Source organism: Pseudophryne corroboree, chromosome 6 (assembly GCF_028390025.1).
Source record: "Pseudophryne corroboree isolate aPseCor3 chromosome 6, aPseCor3.hap2, whole genome shotgun sequence".
Taxonomy (NCBI): domain Eukaryota; kingdom Metazoa; phylum Chordata; class Amphibia; order Anura; family Myobatrachidae; genus Pseudophryne; species Pseudophryne corroboree.
Genome location: NC_086449.1, coordinates 301,502,731 through 301,518,709, shown reverse-complemented (window position 1 = coordinate 301,518,709; position 15,979 = coordinate 301,502,731). Strand labels below are relative to the sequence as shown.

Sequence of the window (15,979 nt, the reverse complement as noted above, 5' to 3'; positions counted from 1 at the left end):
GCAGCTCTGCTCTTCGGTCCACCCTGTCGGTTTATTTAGGCCACTGTCGTTACATTGTCCGAATTCCCCCTCCTCCAGACCTGAGATCACCGCTCTCAGAGACTCCATCTTGAACTTGAATTCCCTCAAATAGGGGTTTAAAGATTTTAGGTGCAATATTGGCCTGACGGAACCATCCGGTTTCGGTACCACAAATAGGTTGGAGTAGTAACCCATGTTTTCCAGATGATGTGGAAATGGAACAATGACATTTGCCTTTTCCAATTTTCGAATGGCTTCCTGTAGGATAGCCCTTTCTGTCAGCAAAGCTGGTAAGTCTGATTTGAAAAATCTGTGAGGTTTGAGTTCTTGAAACTCCAGTCTGTACCCTTGGGACACAATATCTTGCACTCAGGGGTCCAGGCCTGATGACGCCCAGACGTGACTGAAATTTCGTAGTCATGCTCCCACCTGCCCGATCTCCAAGCTAGGAGGTCCACCGTCATGCTGAGGATTTTGAGGAAGCCGGACCAGGCTTCTGTTCCTGGGAACCTGTTGGAGCAGGTTTCTGGATTTCCCTCGATCACCTCTGAAGAAAGTGGAAGGGGGCTTGGACTTTTTAACCTTTGCGGTGCGAAAGGACTGCATTGTAGACATAGGAAAATATTTTCTCGTCGGCGGAGTAGCTGAGGGAAGAAAGGTTGACTTACTAGCGGTTGCGTGGAAATCCATGCATCCAATGCCTCCCCAGAGCCTGACCTGTGAATGGTAGGTTCTCCACATTTTTCTTGGATTCCACATCCGCAGACCACTGGCGTAACGAGAGTGCCCTGCATGCTGAGACAGCCATGGAAGACGTCCTTGCATTCAGTTGACCAAGGTCCTTCATGGCGTCCACCATGAAACCTGCAGAATCCTGTATGTGACATGAAAACATTTCAATGTCACTTCTATCCAGAGAATCTAATTCCTCTAGTAATGTGCCTGACACTTTACTATGGCTTTAGAAATCCATGCACAGGCAATAGTGGGCCTTAACGCCACGCCTGAAGCAGTGTATATTGATTTGAGAGTAGTCTCAATCTTGCGGTCTGCCGGTTCTTTCAAAGCGGTAGACCCAGGGACAGGTAAAACCACCTTTTTAGACAATCTAGATATAGAAGCGTCTACTATAGGGGGTCTTCCCACTTTTTCCTATCCTCCTCAGGGCAAGGAAAAGTAAAGTAATGAGAACCCTCTTTGGAATCTGGAATTTTTTCTCTGGGTTTTCCATGATTTTTCAAATAATGCGTTTAATTCCTTAGACCAGAGGTTCTCAAACTCGGTCCTCGGGGGCACACACAGTGCATGTTTTGCAGGTCTCCTCACAGAATCGCAAGTGAAATAATTAGCTCCACCTGTGGACCTTTTAAAATGTGTCAGTGAGTAATTAATACACCTGTGCACCTGCTGGGTTACCTGCAAAACATGCACTGTGTGTGCCCCCGAGGACCGAGTTTGAGAACCTCTGCCTTAGACCATAGGTTCTCAGACTCGGTCCTCAGGACCCCACACAGTGCATATTTTGCAGGTAACCCAGCAGGTGCACAGGTGTATTAATTACTCACTGACACATTTTAAAAGGTCCACAGGTGGAATTAATTATTTCACTTGCAATTCTGTGAGGAGATCTGCAAAACATGCACTGTGTGGAGTCCTGAGGACCGAGTTTGAGAACCTGTGCCTTAGACGCAGGGAAGGTAAGTAAGGCTTTCTTATTGTCTGTAAAGTAAGTCTCCTCTACCTACTCAGGTACCTTGTCAGTAATGTGTAAAACATCCCTAATATCGGGCGTAATTCCAAGTTGATCGCAGCAGGAAATTTTTTAGCAGTTGGGCAAAACCATGTGCACTGCAGGGGAGGCAGATATAACATGTGCAGAAAGTTAGATTTGGGTGGGTTATTTTATTTCTGTGCAGGGTAAATACTGGCTGCTTTATTTTTACACTGCAAATTAGATTGCAGATTGAACACACCACACCCAAATCTAACTCTCTCTGCACATGTTAAATCTGCCTCCCCTGCAGTGCACATGGTTTTACCCAACTGCTAAAAAATTTCCTGCTGCGATCAACTTGGAATTACCCCCATCATGAGTTGCACCGCCTTAGCAAGGGATGCCTCTCCCCTTAGTATATCCCCATCACCATCCTCCGTATCAGAGTCGGTATCCGTGTCAACTTGCATTATTTGGGCAAGGGCACGCTTCTTTGGGTAAATACCAGGGGATTTTGATGAGACAGTGGGAGCAGAATATGACAAAATTTCTACAGATTTTTTCAAAACCTGTGTTTCAGTCTCATTATGAGTTATCCTAGATGAAATCTGGGATATCATTCCCTTAATAGAAGCCACCCACGGTGGTTCGGATTCAGAAGGCTGAGACAGTATATTTCCTGAGTATATGGAATAGACTCCTCTGGAGAGGAGATGCACTCTGCAGCACAGGACACAGAGTCCCTAGACATGGTAATGTGAGAGAAATACGCAGACACACAGGAAAATGTAGACACAATTTCCCCACAGAGTATTTCAGAGAGACACAGAGTATGAGGAGCTAGCACTCAGCGCGCCCCAGAAGGCAGTTATATGATAATACGGTCAGCGCCAGGCATTTCACTTTAACATGCCTCCCAACATGACCCTCTCCAGGAGGGACAGAATGCTCTGCTCCTGGACTTTTCTATTAATTGATGATTGTCATCACCTGTTCTGGAACACCTTTCCTATCCATTACCTTATTCAACACAGGTTAGGGCAATCATTAATTAAGAGGAAAGTCCAGGAGCAGAGCATTGTGTCCCTCCTGGAGAGGGTCATGTTGGGAGGTATGTTAAAGTGAAATGTTAATAAAACACTCCCCCTCCTTTCTATAACCCCTTGGTACCGCACAGGATAGCTAGATTTATGTGGAGGATCAGTGCTCCCTGTCAGCGTCTGTGTGTGTGATCTGCAGGGAGAAAATGGCGCTGGTGAGTGCTGGATCCACTTCCCGCACTTATGATATTATACTGGCCTGAGGTGAAACTGTAGCTAACAGTAATACAAGCCCCTGTAGCCTTCTGTGACCAGTTTTCAGTGTATTGCGTTGGCTCAGGGCACCCCACACATGTACCTCTGAGCCCTCCGGAGTGCAGCATCAGCGCTGCGCTAACACCATAATGCCGCCATTCTCACCCGTTCCCCGTTTACCTGGGCGCTGGCGTCCAACTCCCCACTGCATCTTCTGGCTCTGTTAGGGGGTGGCGGCAGTGCTGCGGGAGCGAGCGGCCGCCTCGGGGGCTTGCGATCCACACCCTCAGGAGCTCAGTGTCCTGTCAGCGGAGATAGGTGCCATTAACTTCAAGCAATGGATACTACTCCCCCCCCCCCCCCCCCCCCCCCCCTAAGTCCCATGAAGCAGGGAGGCTGTTGCCAGCAGCCTCCCTGTACCCAACAATCTCTTAAAAAAATAATAAAACTAGAAAAGCCCCTAGGAGCTCCCCTAGCTGTGACCGCCTCCACCGGGCACATTTTCTAAACTGAGTCTGGTAGGAGGGGCATAGAGGGAGGAGCCAGCCCACACTATTAAACTCTTAAAGTGCCCATGGCTCCCAAGGGACCCATCTATACCCCATGGTACTAATGTGGACCCCAGCATCCTCTAGGACGTAAGAGAAAAATGTTTGATAAATAGGTTCCTGAATCTTGATTATCGCTAAAAGCATACAGTAGCACCTATTGGTGGTATAGCATAACGCTGTATACCTGCCCACTTTTAAATAGTTAGATATCATCACATTTGTTGCCAGCCTGCCTTTATTTTGAAGACAACCCTTAGACAATAATACCCCTTTCCCTGACGTCCTAGTGGATGCTGGGAACTCCGTAAGGACCATGGGGAATAGACGGGCTCCGCAGGAGACTGGGCACTCTAAAAGAAAGATTAGGTACTATCTGGTGTGCACTGGCTCCTCCCTCTATGCCCCTCCTCCAGACCTCAGTTAGAATCTGTGCCCGGCCAGAGCTGGGTGCTCCTAGTGGGCTCTCCTGAGCTTGCTAGAAAGAAAGTATTTGTTAGGTTTTTTATTTTCAGTGAGATCTGCTGGCAACAGACTCACTGCTACGTGGGACTGAGGGGAGAGAAGCAAACCTACCTGCTTGCAGCTAGCTTGTGCTTCTTAGGCTACTGGACACCATTAGCTCCAGAGGGTTCAAACACACGGCCTGACCTCGATCGTCCGTTCCCGGAGCCGCGCCGCCATCCCCCTTGCAGAGCCAGAAGACAGAAGAGAAGCGATGAAATCGGCGGCAGAAGACTCCTGTCTTCATTAAGGTAGCGCACAGCACCGCAGTTGTGCGCCATTGCTCCCACAGCACACCACACACTCCGGTCACTGTAGGCTGCAGGGCGCTGGGGGGGGGGCGCCCTGGGCAGCAATAAAAATACCTTTGGCATAAAAATACAGTCTGTGACTGTATATGTGTAAAACCCCCGCCATTTTTAATCAGAAACAGGACAGAAGCCCGCCGCTGAGGGGGCGGGGCCTTCTTCCTCAGCACACCAGCGCCATTTTCTCTTCACAGCTCCGCTGGAAGGAAGCTCCCCAGGCTCTCCCCTGCAGTATCCTGGTACACAAAGGGTGAAAAGAGAGGGGGGGGGCACATAAATTTAGGCGCAAAAATTGTATATACAGCAGCTACTGGGTAGACACTGAGTTGTAGTGTAATCCCTGGGTTATATAGCGCTGGGGTGTGTGCTGGCATACTCTCTCTCTGTCTCTCCAAAGGGCCTTGTGGGGGAACGGTCCTCAAATAGAGCATCCCCTGTGTGTGTGGTGTGTCGGTACGCGTGTGTCGACATGTCTGAGGTAAAAGGCTCCTCTAAGGAGGTGATAGAGCGGATATGTGTGTGAGAGGGTGTCTCCGTCGACAACGCCGACACCTGTTTGGATATGTGTAAGTGCTAAGGTGAATTTATTGCACAAATGGTTAGGGAACAGACAGGAAATCTACCCATGTCTGTCCCTATGTCACAGAGACCTTCAGAGTCTCACAATGCTCACTATCCAAAATAACAAACACTGGTATCGACATGGAGTTTAACTCCACTGTCGACTACGATAATGCAAAGTTACAGCCAAGATGGCTAGAAGGTATTCAATATATGATTATTGAAATAAAAGATGATTTGCATATCACTGATGACTCATCTGTCCCTGACACGAGAGTACACATGTTTAAGGGGAAGAATGCCAAGGTAAATTTCCCTCCTCTCATGAGGAAAAAGAGCGGGAATCTCCAGACAAGAGACGGCAGCTTCCCACAAAAGAATTCTCAGGCTGTATCCTTTCCCCACTAGGACCAGGATGTGTTGAGAATCTTCCCCTAGGGTGTCCTGTTTGCACAGACGGTAGCACTTGCTATTCTCTGGGATCCTGCAGATAGCGTGCACATTCTAGTATACTACCCAGACCGGCGATTGTGTCGGCATGGGTTTATAGCGCTGTGGCAGCGTGGACAGGTACCTTATCAGCAGAGATTGAGACCCTAGTAAATATATTAAAGATGCTGTCTTAAGTGATAGATATATAGTTATAAAGCATGCCCAAGGAGACCGGAGTATACTGGGTCCTAGAGTCAAAGCTATGTCGATCTCTGCTTGACGTGTCCTCTAGAATATGCATTGGACAGATGATGCCGACTTAAGAGGCATATGGAAGGCTGAGGATTGTGTGGAGAAGGGTTCTCGGGCCTGGTCTCCACAGCTATAGCTGGTAATTCTGCTAGTTTGCCTTGTATTCCTGCACAGCCTAAGAAAGCACGACATTATTAAATGCAGCCTTTCGAATAAAGAAACAAGAAAGTCTGAGGTGCGTCCTTTCTTGTCAGAGCCGGGATCAACACAGCTAGTTCCCAGGAACAGAAGTCCTCCCCGGCCCCTACAAAAATCCACCTATGCCGCTGGGGCTCCACAGGCGGAGCTAGGCCCGGTGGGGACACGACTTCGTAAGTTCAGCCACAAGTGGGTTCACTCCCTGTTAGGTCTCTGGGCAATAGATATTGTGTCTCAGGGATACAAGCTGGACTGTGAGAAGATGCCCCCTTACCGACGGCCCTGCAGGCTTCCCCCCCAAGAGAGGGAGCCAGTGTTAACTGCAATTCACAAATTGTATCTTTAACAGGTGGTGGTCAAGGGTCCCCTCCTTCAACAAGAGGGTGTTATTATTCGACCATGTTGTAATCCCGAAACCAGACGGTTCGGTCAGACCCATATTGAATTAAAAATCCCTGAACATATACCTGAGAAGGTTCAAGTTCAAGATGGAATCGCTAAGAGCGGTCAGGGCAAGCCTAAAAAGAGGGAGACTTTATCGTGAATCGGGTCATAAGGGATGCATACCTTCATGTCCCCATTTATCCACCTCATTAGGCGTACCTCAGAATTGCGGTACGGGATTGTCATAACCAAGGTAATGGCGGATATGATTGTGCTCCTGCGGAAGCAAGGTGTCACTATTATCACGTACTTGGACGATCTCCTCATACAAGCGAGATCAAGAGAGCAGTTGCTGAACAGCATATCACTTTCTCTGGAAGTGTAACGGCAACACGTCTGGATTCTATATATTCCAAAGTCGCAGTTGGTTCCTACAGCTCATCTGCCTCTCCTAGGCACGATCCTAGACACAGACCAGAAAAGGGTTTATCTCCCAATAGAGAGAGCTCAGGAGCTCATGACACTGGTCAGGAATCTATTAAAACCAAAACAGGTGTCAGTGCATCACTGCACTCGAGTCCTAGGAAGGATGGTGGCATCATACGAGGCCATCCCCTTAGGCACGTTCCATGCGAGGACCTTCCAATGGGACTTACTGGACAAGTGGTCCGGATCACCTTTTCAGATACATCGGTTAATCACCCTATCCCCCAGGGCCAGGGTGTCTCTCCTGTGGTGGCTGCAGAGTGCTCGCCTTCCGCAGATTCGGCATTCAGGACTGGATCCTGGTGACCACGGATGCAAGCCTCCGAGGGTGGGGGGCAGTTACACAGGGAAGAAATTTCCAAGGTCTGTGGTCAAGTCAACAGACTTGCCTTCACATCAATATCCTGGAACTAAGGGCCATATACAACGCCCTAAGTCAAGCGGAGATCCTGCTTCGCGACCAACCGGTTCTGATCCAGTCAGACCGCAGGGGTTCATGTAAACCGCCAAGGCGGCACAAGGAGCAGGGTGGCGAGGGTAGAAGCCACCAGAATTCTTCGCTGGGCGGAGAATCAAGTAAGCGCACTGTCAGCAGTGTTCATTCCGGGAGTGGACAACTGGGAAGCAGACTTCCTCAGCAGGCACGACCTCCACCCGGGAAAGTGAGGACTTCATCAGGAAGTCTTCACGCAGTTTGCAAATTGATGGGAACTGCCTCAGGTGGACTAGATGGCGTCCCACCTCAATAAAAAGCTAAAAATGGTTTTACGCCGGGTCAAGGGACCCTCAGGTGATAGCTGTTGTCGCACTAGTAACACCGTGGGTGTTCCAGTCGGTCTATGTATTCCCTCCTCTTCCTCTCATACCCAAGGGCTGAGAATTGTAATAAAAGGAGGAGTGAGAACAATATTCTTTGCTCCGAATTGGCCAAGAAGGACTCGGTACCCGGAGCTGCAAGAAATGCTCTCAGAGGACTCAGGGCTTCTGCCTCTCAGACAGGACATGTTGCAACAGAGGCCCTGTCTGTTCCAAGACTTACCGCGGCTGCATTTGACGGTTGAACGCCGGATCATAGCGGAAAAGGGCATTCCGGATGCAGTTATTCCTACGCTGATAAAGGCTAGGAAAGACGTGACAGCAAGACTTTTTCACTGTATATAGCGAAAATAGGTTGCTTGGTGTGAGGCCGGGAAGGCCCTACAGAGGAATTCCAGCGGGGTCGATTCCTGCACTTCCTACAGTCAGGAGTGACTATGGGCCTGAAATTAGGATCCATAAAGGTCAAGATTTCGGCCCTATCCATTTTCTCTCAAAAAGAACTGGCTTCACTGCCTGAAGTTCAGACGTTGTTCCGGGGGTGCTGCATATTCAGCCTCCTTTTGTGCCACCGGTGGCACCTTGGGATCTTAACGTTGTGTTGGATTTCCTGAAATCCCACTGGTTTGAGCCACTTAAGACCGTGGAGCTAAAATATCTCACATGGAAAGTGGTCATGCTATTGGCCTTAGCTTCGGCTAGGCGTGTGTCAGATTTGGCGGTTTTGTCATGTAAAAGCCCTTATCTGATCTTCCATATGGACAGGGCAGAATTGAGGACTCGTCCCCAATTTCTCCCTAGGGTGGTATCATCGTTTCATTTGAACCAGCCTATTGTGGTGCCTGCGGCTACTAGGGACTTGGAGGACTCCAAGTTGCTGGACGTAGTCCGGGCTTTGAAAATTTATGTTTCCAGAATGGCGGGAGTCAGAAAGTCTGACTCGCTGTTTATTCTGTATGCAGCCAACAAGGTTGGCACTCCTGCTTCGAAGCAGACTATTGCTCGCTGGATCTATAGCACGATTCAGCTGTTTCACTCTGCGGCTGGATTGCCGCATCCAAAATCGGTGAAAGCCCATTCCACAAGGAAGGTGGGCTCTTCTTGGGCGGCTGCCCGAGGGGTCTCGGCTTTACAGCTTTGCCGAGCTGCTACTTGGTCGGGGTAAAACAAGTTTGCTAAGTTCTACAAGTTTGATACCCTGGCTGAGGAGGACCTCGAGTTTGCTCATGCGGTGCTGCAGAGTCATCCGCACTCTCCCGCCCGTTTGGGAGCTTTGGTATAATCCCCATGGTCCTTACGGAGTTCCCAGCATCCACTAGGACGTCAGAGAAAATAAGAATTTACTCACCGGTAATTCTATTTCTCGTAGTCCGTAGTGGATGCTGGGCGCCCGTCCCAAGTGCGGACTCTCTGCAATACATGTATATAGTTATTGCTTAACTAAAGGGTTATTGTTATGAGCCATCTGTTACTGAGGCTCAGTTGTTGTTCATACTGTTAACTGGGTATGGTTATCACAAGTTGTACAGTGTGATTGGGTGTGGCTGGTATCAGTCTTACCCTGGATTCCAAATCCTTTCCTTGTTGTGTCAGCTCTTCCGGGCACAGTATCCTTAACTGAGGTCTGGAGGAGGGGCATAGAGGGAGGAGCCAGTGCACACCAGATAGTACCTAATCTTTCTTTTAGAGTGCCCAGTCTCCTGCGGAGCCCGTCTATTCCCCATGGTCCTTACGGAGTTCCCAGCATCCACTACGGACTACGAGAAATAGAATTACCGGTGAGTAAATTCTTATTTTTCCACAGCCACTAAAAACCCAGGTTATTGCTGTGTTAACCCGGAAGCTGCTCGGTGTAAAAGCATACCTCCCAACTTTGAAGAGGTAGGAGGCGGGACTCCTGCGTGGCGTAGCTGCGCCTGTCCAGAAAAGAGGTGTGGTCTCAATAAAGGGGGTGGCTTCACAGTAATGCCACGATCACAAGCCACGCCCCCATCTGTCACCAAGGGGGCATGCCCAGTGCTCTGTAAACTGCTGGCTTGCCCCCAGTCCCTCTGTACTGTGCGCATACTGTCTATTCACCGCTGCTTTGAGTGACAGGAGCCTCCCAACTGCCCCCCCCTCACCGTGTTACACTGCGGCCGGCGGATGGGACAACAGGACAGTCCCGTGAAAATCTGAACAGTTGGGAGGTATGGTAAAAGGATTAACCCTTTGCAGGGTTGGTCTCGGTGCAGTGTAAATGGGTTAGATGGGTCGATGTGACCCGGGACCCGTTCACTGCAAAGAGAAGAGGTGGCGCTTGGAGATCATTTCATCTCCAAGCGCCACCTCCACACATGTTGGCAGTGACATCACCAACCTGGCAATATACCGGGTCAGGCCGCGGTCTGAAAGGGTTCTCTTGACGGGTTGCACCCAGGAAGCACCTGTGTCGCAGAGAGGAAAGGAGAGGAGGGGGAGTGGCTACTAATCACCCGGGCTTGTTGGAGCGGCTCGGGTCTTAATTTTACAGGGCTTAAAGCTTAAACCAGGAGAATACACATTAGGGAAGGACACATATCACAGCAGCTGTATCTATAAGAGCTTAAGCCAGCTACGAGAAAGAATACACATAATGGGAATGTGGCAGAGTTTCTTAAAACACAACTGTTTTTCTTTGTCTACTTCTCATGCTCTCACAGACCATTGTCTGGGCACAAGTTGCCAGCACTGGTTTCCACAGCTCCGTGACTTGTGGACTAATGTGCACTGCTACTGGAGTAGAGTTTACAGTATGTGCATCACACTCATGGCCTGGCTCTGCTGCATGTATGCAAATTAACATCCCACCTCATTCACACACACAGGTGCTACAATGCAGGAAGAATTCACAACATCCAAGTCATTTAGGTAGAATTGGAGCAGCTTTAGCTTTCATCTGAATTTGTCTGGTGGTGGAAAAGAAGTTCTATACTAGCCTAGATACTGTACAGCAAGCATATTTCATATCCATGGACTGAAATCAATATTATATGTAGATCTGTCTCAATACTCAGGCAACCCCATACATGGAAATGGCTGTTAAGGGTTGGCAGTAAATGGGATTTAAAGTATCCACTGACACAGATTATAGAGTAACTCACAACCAAACCTTCAGCTAAGTAATTTATACCAAAATGGATCTATCGATGCTTCTTCCCAGGTGCAAGGTGTAACAGTTTAGTGAATAGGCTTTTCAAATCTTATATATAAATAGTATACAAAGGATGTGTATAGCTAGATTTTTGCATGCAATGGACATTTCCTGTACATGTGTACAAAACAACATTATCTAAATAATATAAATTGTACTAACATATTTCTGCTGAACATGCAACTAAAAGCAAATGATTGTGTGAGATCTGTCTGGCTTTAATATGAAACCCATGAATTTCAACTTACAACACTACTTTCTACTTACCACAGCACTGAGAGTAGCCATCCTACTAAAACCACAACTCTTTAATTACTAAACACCTTGAGACTCTGAAAATCCCATATTTCTACAACCCACAGAAAGGAAATTAAACAGAACCCACCCCAGGTTTCCATTGGATGGGAAGCATTTTAGAGGTTGGAAATGACTTAACTCCTTTGCTGCTGAAAAGGGTTGCTGATCATGTTGGACTTGCACACAGTAGCAATTTTTAACACTTTATGAAATAACACTATTTTATTACAATAAGTCTCTCATTCATGCTGTTTTAGGCTAGCAATACATATTCTTGCAGGGACATAGCATCCAATAACATCTTCTATAATGAGAACTTCTATTAATATTCTGTGGGGTTTGGAACCAGCTGTGCTACAAGGCATGCACATCCATCATATAGAAAACCCTGCAAAGAGGGAGGGGAGGAGCTTTAGCCGACATGGAAGCTATCAGAACTAAAGACTTTTTTAGTGTTTTGGTTCTGGTTCTATCCTCGTGTTTTGGATCTGGATTGGTTTTGCCAAAACCACCCTTTCGGGTTTTGGTTTTGGATCTGGATGATTTTTGAAAAAACATAAAAACAGCTAAAATCACAGAATTTTGGGGTAATTTTGACCTCAATATCATTCATTTCCACTAATTTCCAGTCTATGCTGAACACCTTACACCTCACAATATTGTTTTTATGCCTAAAAGTTGCACAGAGGTAGCTGTATGACTAAGCTAAGCGACACAAGTGTGCGGCACAAACACCTGGCCCGTGTGGCACTGCAGTTGCAGACAGGATGGCACTTAAAAAACTAGGCCCCAAACAGCACATCATGCAAAGAAGTAAAAGAGGTGCAATGAGGTAGCTGTATGACTAAGCTTAGCGACACAAGTGTGCGGCACAAACAACATGGGACGTGCTGGAATTTGTCCAGATGTAATACACGCACAATATTGGTGGCACAGGAGAGCGTACCCCTAAACCAAATACACACATGGCAAAATCTGTAAAATTAATTTGAATAATAATAACCCTTTTATTTGGAGCTATTATAATATACAGCACAGGTGAGCATACCCCTACACCACAAAGGGCAAACCCTGTAAAAAATATTTGGATAATAATATAAGTAATGTATATAACCCTTTTATTTGGAGTAAATAATATACAGCACAGGACACCACCACTGGACTTATGGCAGCACAAGACACCACCACTGAACTGATGCAGGACAACACAGCACCACTGGACTGGATTTATACAGCAGTACTCCTGGACTTATACGGCAGTACCCCTGGAGTTGTATGGTGGTGTCAGACAGGATGGCACTTTAGAAAACTAGTCCCCAAACAGCACATAATGCAAAGAAGAAAAAGTGGTGCAAGATGGAATTGTCCTTGGGCCCTCCCACCCACCCTTATATTGTATAAACAGGACATGCACACTTTAACAAACCAATCATTTCATTGACAGGGTCTGCCACACGACTGTGGCTGAAATGACTGGTTTGTTTGGGCTCCCACCAAAAAAGAAGCAATCAATCTCTCCTTGCACAAACTGGCTCTACAGAGGCAAGATGTCGACCTCATTCTCATCCTCCGATTCCTCACCCCTTTCAGTGTGTACATCCTCCTCCTCACAGAGTATTAATTCGTCACCACTGGAATCCACCATCACAGCTCCCTGTGTACTTTCTGGAGGCAATTGCTGGTAAAGGTCTTCCCAGAAGAATTTATAATTCATTTTGATGAACATCATCTTCTCCACATTTTGTGGAAGTAACCTCCTACGCCGATCGCTGGCAAGGTTACCGGCTGCACTAAACATTCTTTCGGAGTACACACTGGATGGGGGCAACTTTGGTAAAATAAAGCCAGTTTGTGCAAGGGCCTCCAAATTGCCTCTTTTTCCTGCCAGTATACGTACGGACTCTGTGACATGCTTACTTGGATGCTGTCACTCATATAATCCTCCACCATTCTTTTAATGATGATAGAATCATATGCAGTGACAGTAGACATGTCAGTAATTGTTGGCTGGTCCTTCAGTCCGGACCAGATGTCAGCACTCGCTCCTGACTGCCCTGCATCACCGCCAGCGGGTGGGCTAGGAAATCTTATCTTTTTCCTTGCAGCCCCAGCTGCAGGATAAAATGAAGGAGGAGCTGTTGACAGGTCATGTTCTGCTTCCTCACCAGCAAGTCTTTGAACCTCTGCAGACTTGTGTCTGCCGGAAAGAGAGATACAACGTAGGCTTTAAACCTAGGATCGAGCACGGTGGCCAAAATGTAGTGCTCTGATTTCAACTGATTGACCACCCTTGAATCCTGGCACAGCGAATGAAGGGCTCCATCCACAAGTCCCACATACTTTGCGGAATCGCTGTCTTAGCTTCTCCTTCAATTTCTCCAGCTGCTTCTGCAAAAGCCTGATGAGGGGAATGACCTGACTCAAGTTAGCAGTTTGAAGGGTTGGAGAACCTTGCACAAGACGGAAATCAATCTCCACTGAGCTTGAGTTAGGTGTATTCCCTCTCCTTTGCCTATATCGTAGGTGGATGTATAGGCTTGAATGGCCTTTTGCTGCTCCTCTATCCTCTGAAGCTTATAGAATGTTGAATTCCACCTAGTTACCACCTCTTGCTTCAGGTGATGGCAGGGCAGGTTCAGGAGTGTTTGATGGCACTCCAGTCTTCGGCACGCGGTGGCTGAATGCCGAAAGTGGCCCGCAATTTTTCGGGCCACGACAGCATTTTCTGCACGCCCCTGTCATTTTTCAGAAAATTCTGCACCACCAAATTAATCGTATGTGCAAAACATGGGACGTGCCGGAATTTGCCCAGATGTAATGCACGCACAATATTGGTGGCGTTGTCCAATATCACAAATCCCCAGGAGAGTCTAAGTGGGGTAAGCCATTGTGCAATGATGTCACTCAGTTTCCATAAGAGGTTGTCAGCGGTGTGCCTCTTACGGAAATCGGTGATACATAGCATAGCCTGCCTAGTAATGAGTTGGCGTTTGCGAGATGCTGCTACTAGTGCTGCTGCTGCTGCTGTTATTGCTGCAGGAGGCCATACATCTACCCAGTGGGCTGTCACCATTATATAGTCCTTCGTATGCCCTGTTCCACTTGTCCACATGTCCATGGTTAAGTGGACAGTGGGTACAACTGCATTTTTTAGGACACTGAGGACACTTTTTCTGATGTCTCTGTATCGCCTGCCTAGTGAAGTGGAACCTAGATGGGATTTGGTACCGGGGACACACTACCTCAAACAATTCTCTAAGTCCCGCTGAACTAATGGCGGATACCGGATGCACGTCTAACACCAACATAGCTGTCAAAGCCTCAGTTATCCGCTTAGTATGACTGCTGTTATATTTCATCTTCCTCACAAAGGACTGTTGGGCAGTCAATTGCTTAGTGGAAGTAGTACAAGTGGTCTTCCGATTTCCCGTCTGGGATGACGATCGACTCCCAGCAGCAACAACAGCAGCGGCGGCAGCAACAGCAGGCTTACCACTCAAGGATCCTCCAGAGGAATCCCGGTTAGGAGAGGACTCCTCAGTCTTGCCAGTGACATGGCCTGCAGGACTACTGACATTCCTGACTGAGGAAGAAGTTGACGTTGAGGGAGTTGGTGGTGTGGCTTGCAGGAGCTTGGGTACAAGAGGAAGAAGGGATTTAGGTGTCAGTGGACTGCTTATGCTCTTACCCAAAGTTTCACAACTTGACACTGACTTCTGATGAATGCGCTGCAGGTGACGCATAAGGGAGGATGTGCCTAGGTGGTTAACGTCCAGAGGCAACACACGGCTTTACACCTGTTGTCCAGATTTGTGGAGAAATAATTCCACACCAAAGAGGTGGCTTTTTTGGTATTTTGCCCAGGCATCACAATGGGCTTATTCATCCCACGGACAACAGGTGTCTCCACCGGTGCCTGATTTAAACAAACCACATCACCATCAGAATCCTCATCGTCAACTTCCTCCTCAGTGCCAGCAACACCCATATCCTCATCCCGGTGTACTTTAACCATGACATCTTCAATTTGAATATCAGAAAATGGACTGTGGGTGCTACTTCCAGCACTTGCAGAGGGCATGCAAATGGTGGAAGGAGCCACCTCTTCCCATCCAGTGTTGGGAAGGTCAGGCATCGCAACCGCCTACACACTTGGACTATCCTTAGGGATTTGTGATACAATCTTAGAACGCACAGTTCTTTGCTGTGCTTTTTCCAGCTTAACTCTTATCATTTTTCTAGTGGGAGGATGAGGGCTTCCATCGTCATGTGAAGCTGAACCACTAGTCAGGAACATAGGCCAGGGCCTTAGCCGTTCCTTGCCACTCCGTGTTGTAAATGGCATATTGGCAAGTTTACGTTTCTCCTCAGACCATTTCAATTTCTTTTTTTGGGTCTTTTTACTGAACTTTGGATTTTTGGATTTTACATGCCCTCTACTATCACATTGGGCATCAGCCTTGGCAGACGACGTTGATGGGATTTCATCATCTATGTCATGACTAGTGGCAGCAGCTTCAGCACAAGGAGGAAGTGGTTCTTGATCTTTCCCTATTTTATCCTCCAAATTTCTTTTCTCCATTATTTTTCTGGAGTTATATAACAATATGCGGTACAGGAGAGCGTACCTCTACACCACACAGGGCAAACCCTGTGACAATGATTTGGATTAAATATTAATAACCCCTTTATTTGGAGTAAATAATATCCAGCACAGGACACTACCACTGGACTGGATTTATACGGCAGCACACTGGACATATACGGCAGTATCACTGGACTGGATTTATCAGCCAGTACCACTGGAATTATACAGCAAGGTCACTGGAATTATACAGCATAATCACCGGATTTATACGCCAGTACCACTGGACATATACAGCAGGATTACTGGAATTATACGGCAGGATCACTGGAATTATACGGCAGGATCACTGGAATTATACGCCAGTACCACTGGAATTATACGCCAATACCACTGGAATTATACG

The 15,979-nt window shown here is 47.5% G+C and overlaps 1 protein-coding gene across 4 annotated transcripts in view; it reads right to left on the bottom strand.

Moving 5' to 3' along the window:
* The window catches only part of LOC134932106 (G2/mitotic-specific cyclin-B2-like), an 84,487-nt gene that overhangs the window by 37,230 nt on the left and 31,278 nt on the right, over positions 1-15,979 (bottom strand). Inside the window, exon 1 of one of the 4 annotated variants that reach the window (XM_063926185.1) lies at positions 10,959-11,081. The exons of 2 other annotated variants lie outside the window; for them this stretch is intronic. In XM_063926185.1, the coding sequence (XP_063782255.1) occupies positions 10,959-10,979 (21 nt within the window). In that variant the 5' untranslated portion in view covers positions 10,980-11,081. Of the gene's footprint in view, positions 1-3,210; positions 3,333-10,958; positions 11,082-15,979 lie in introns of those variants that run through there. One more of the 4 variants, XM_063926186.1, reaches the window with a different exon arrangement.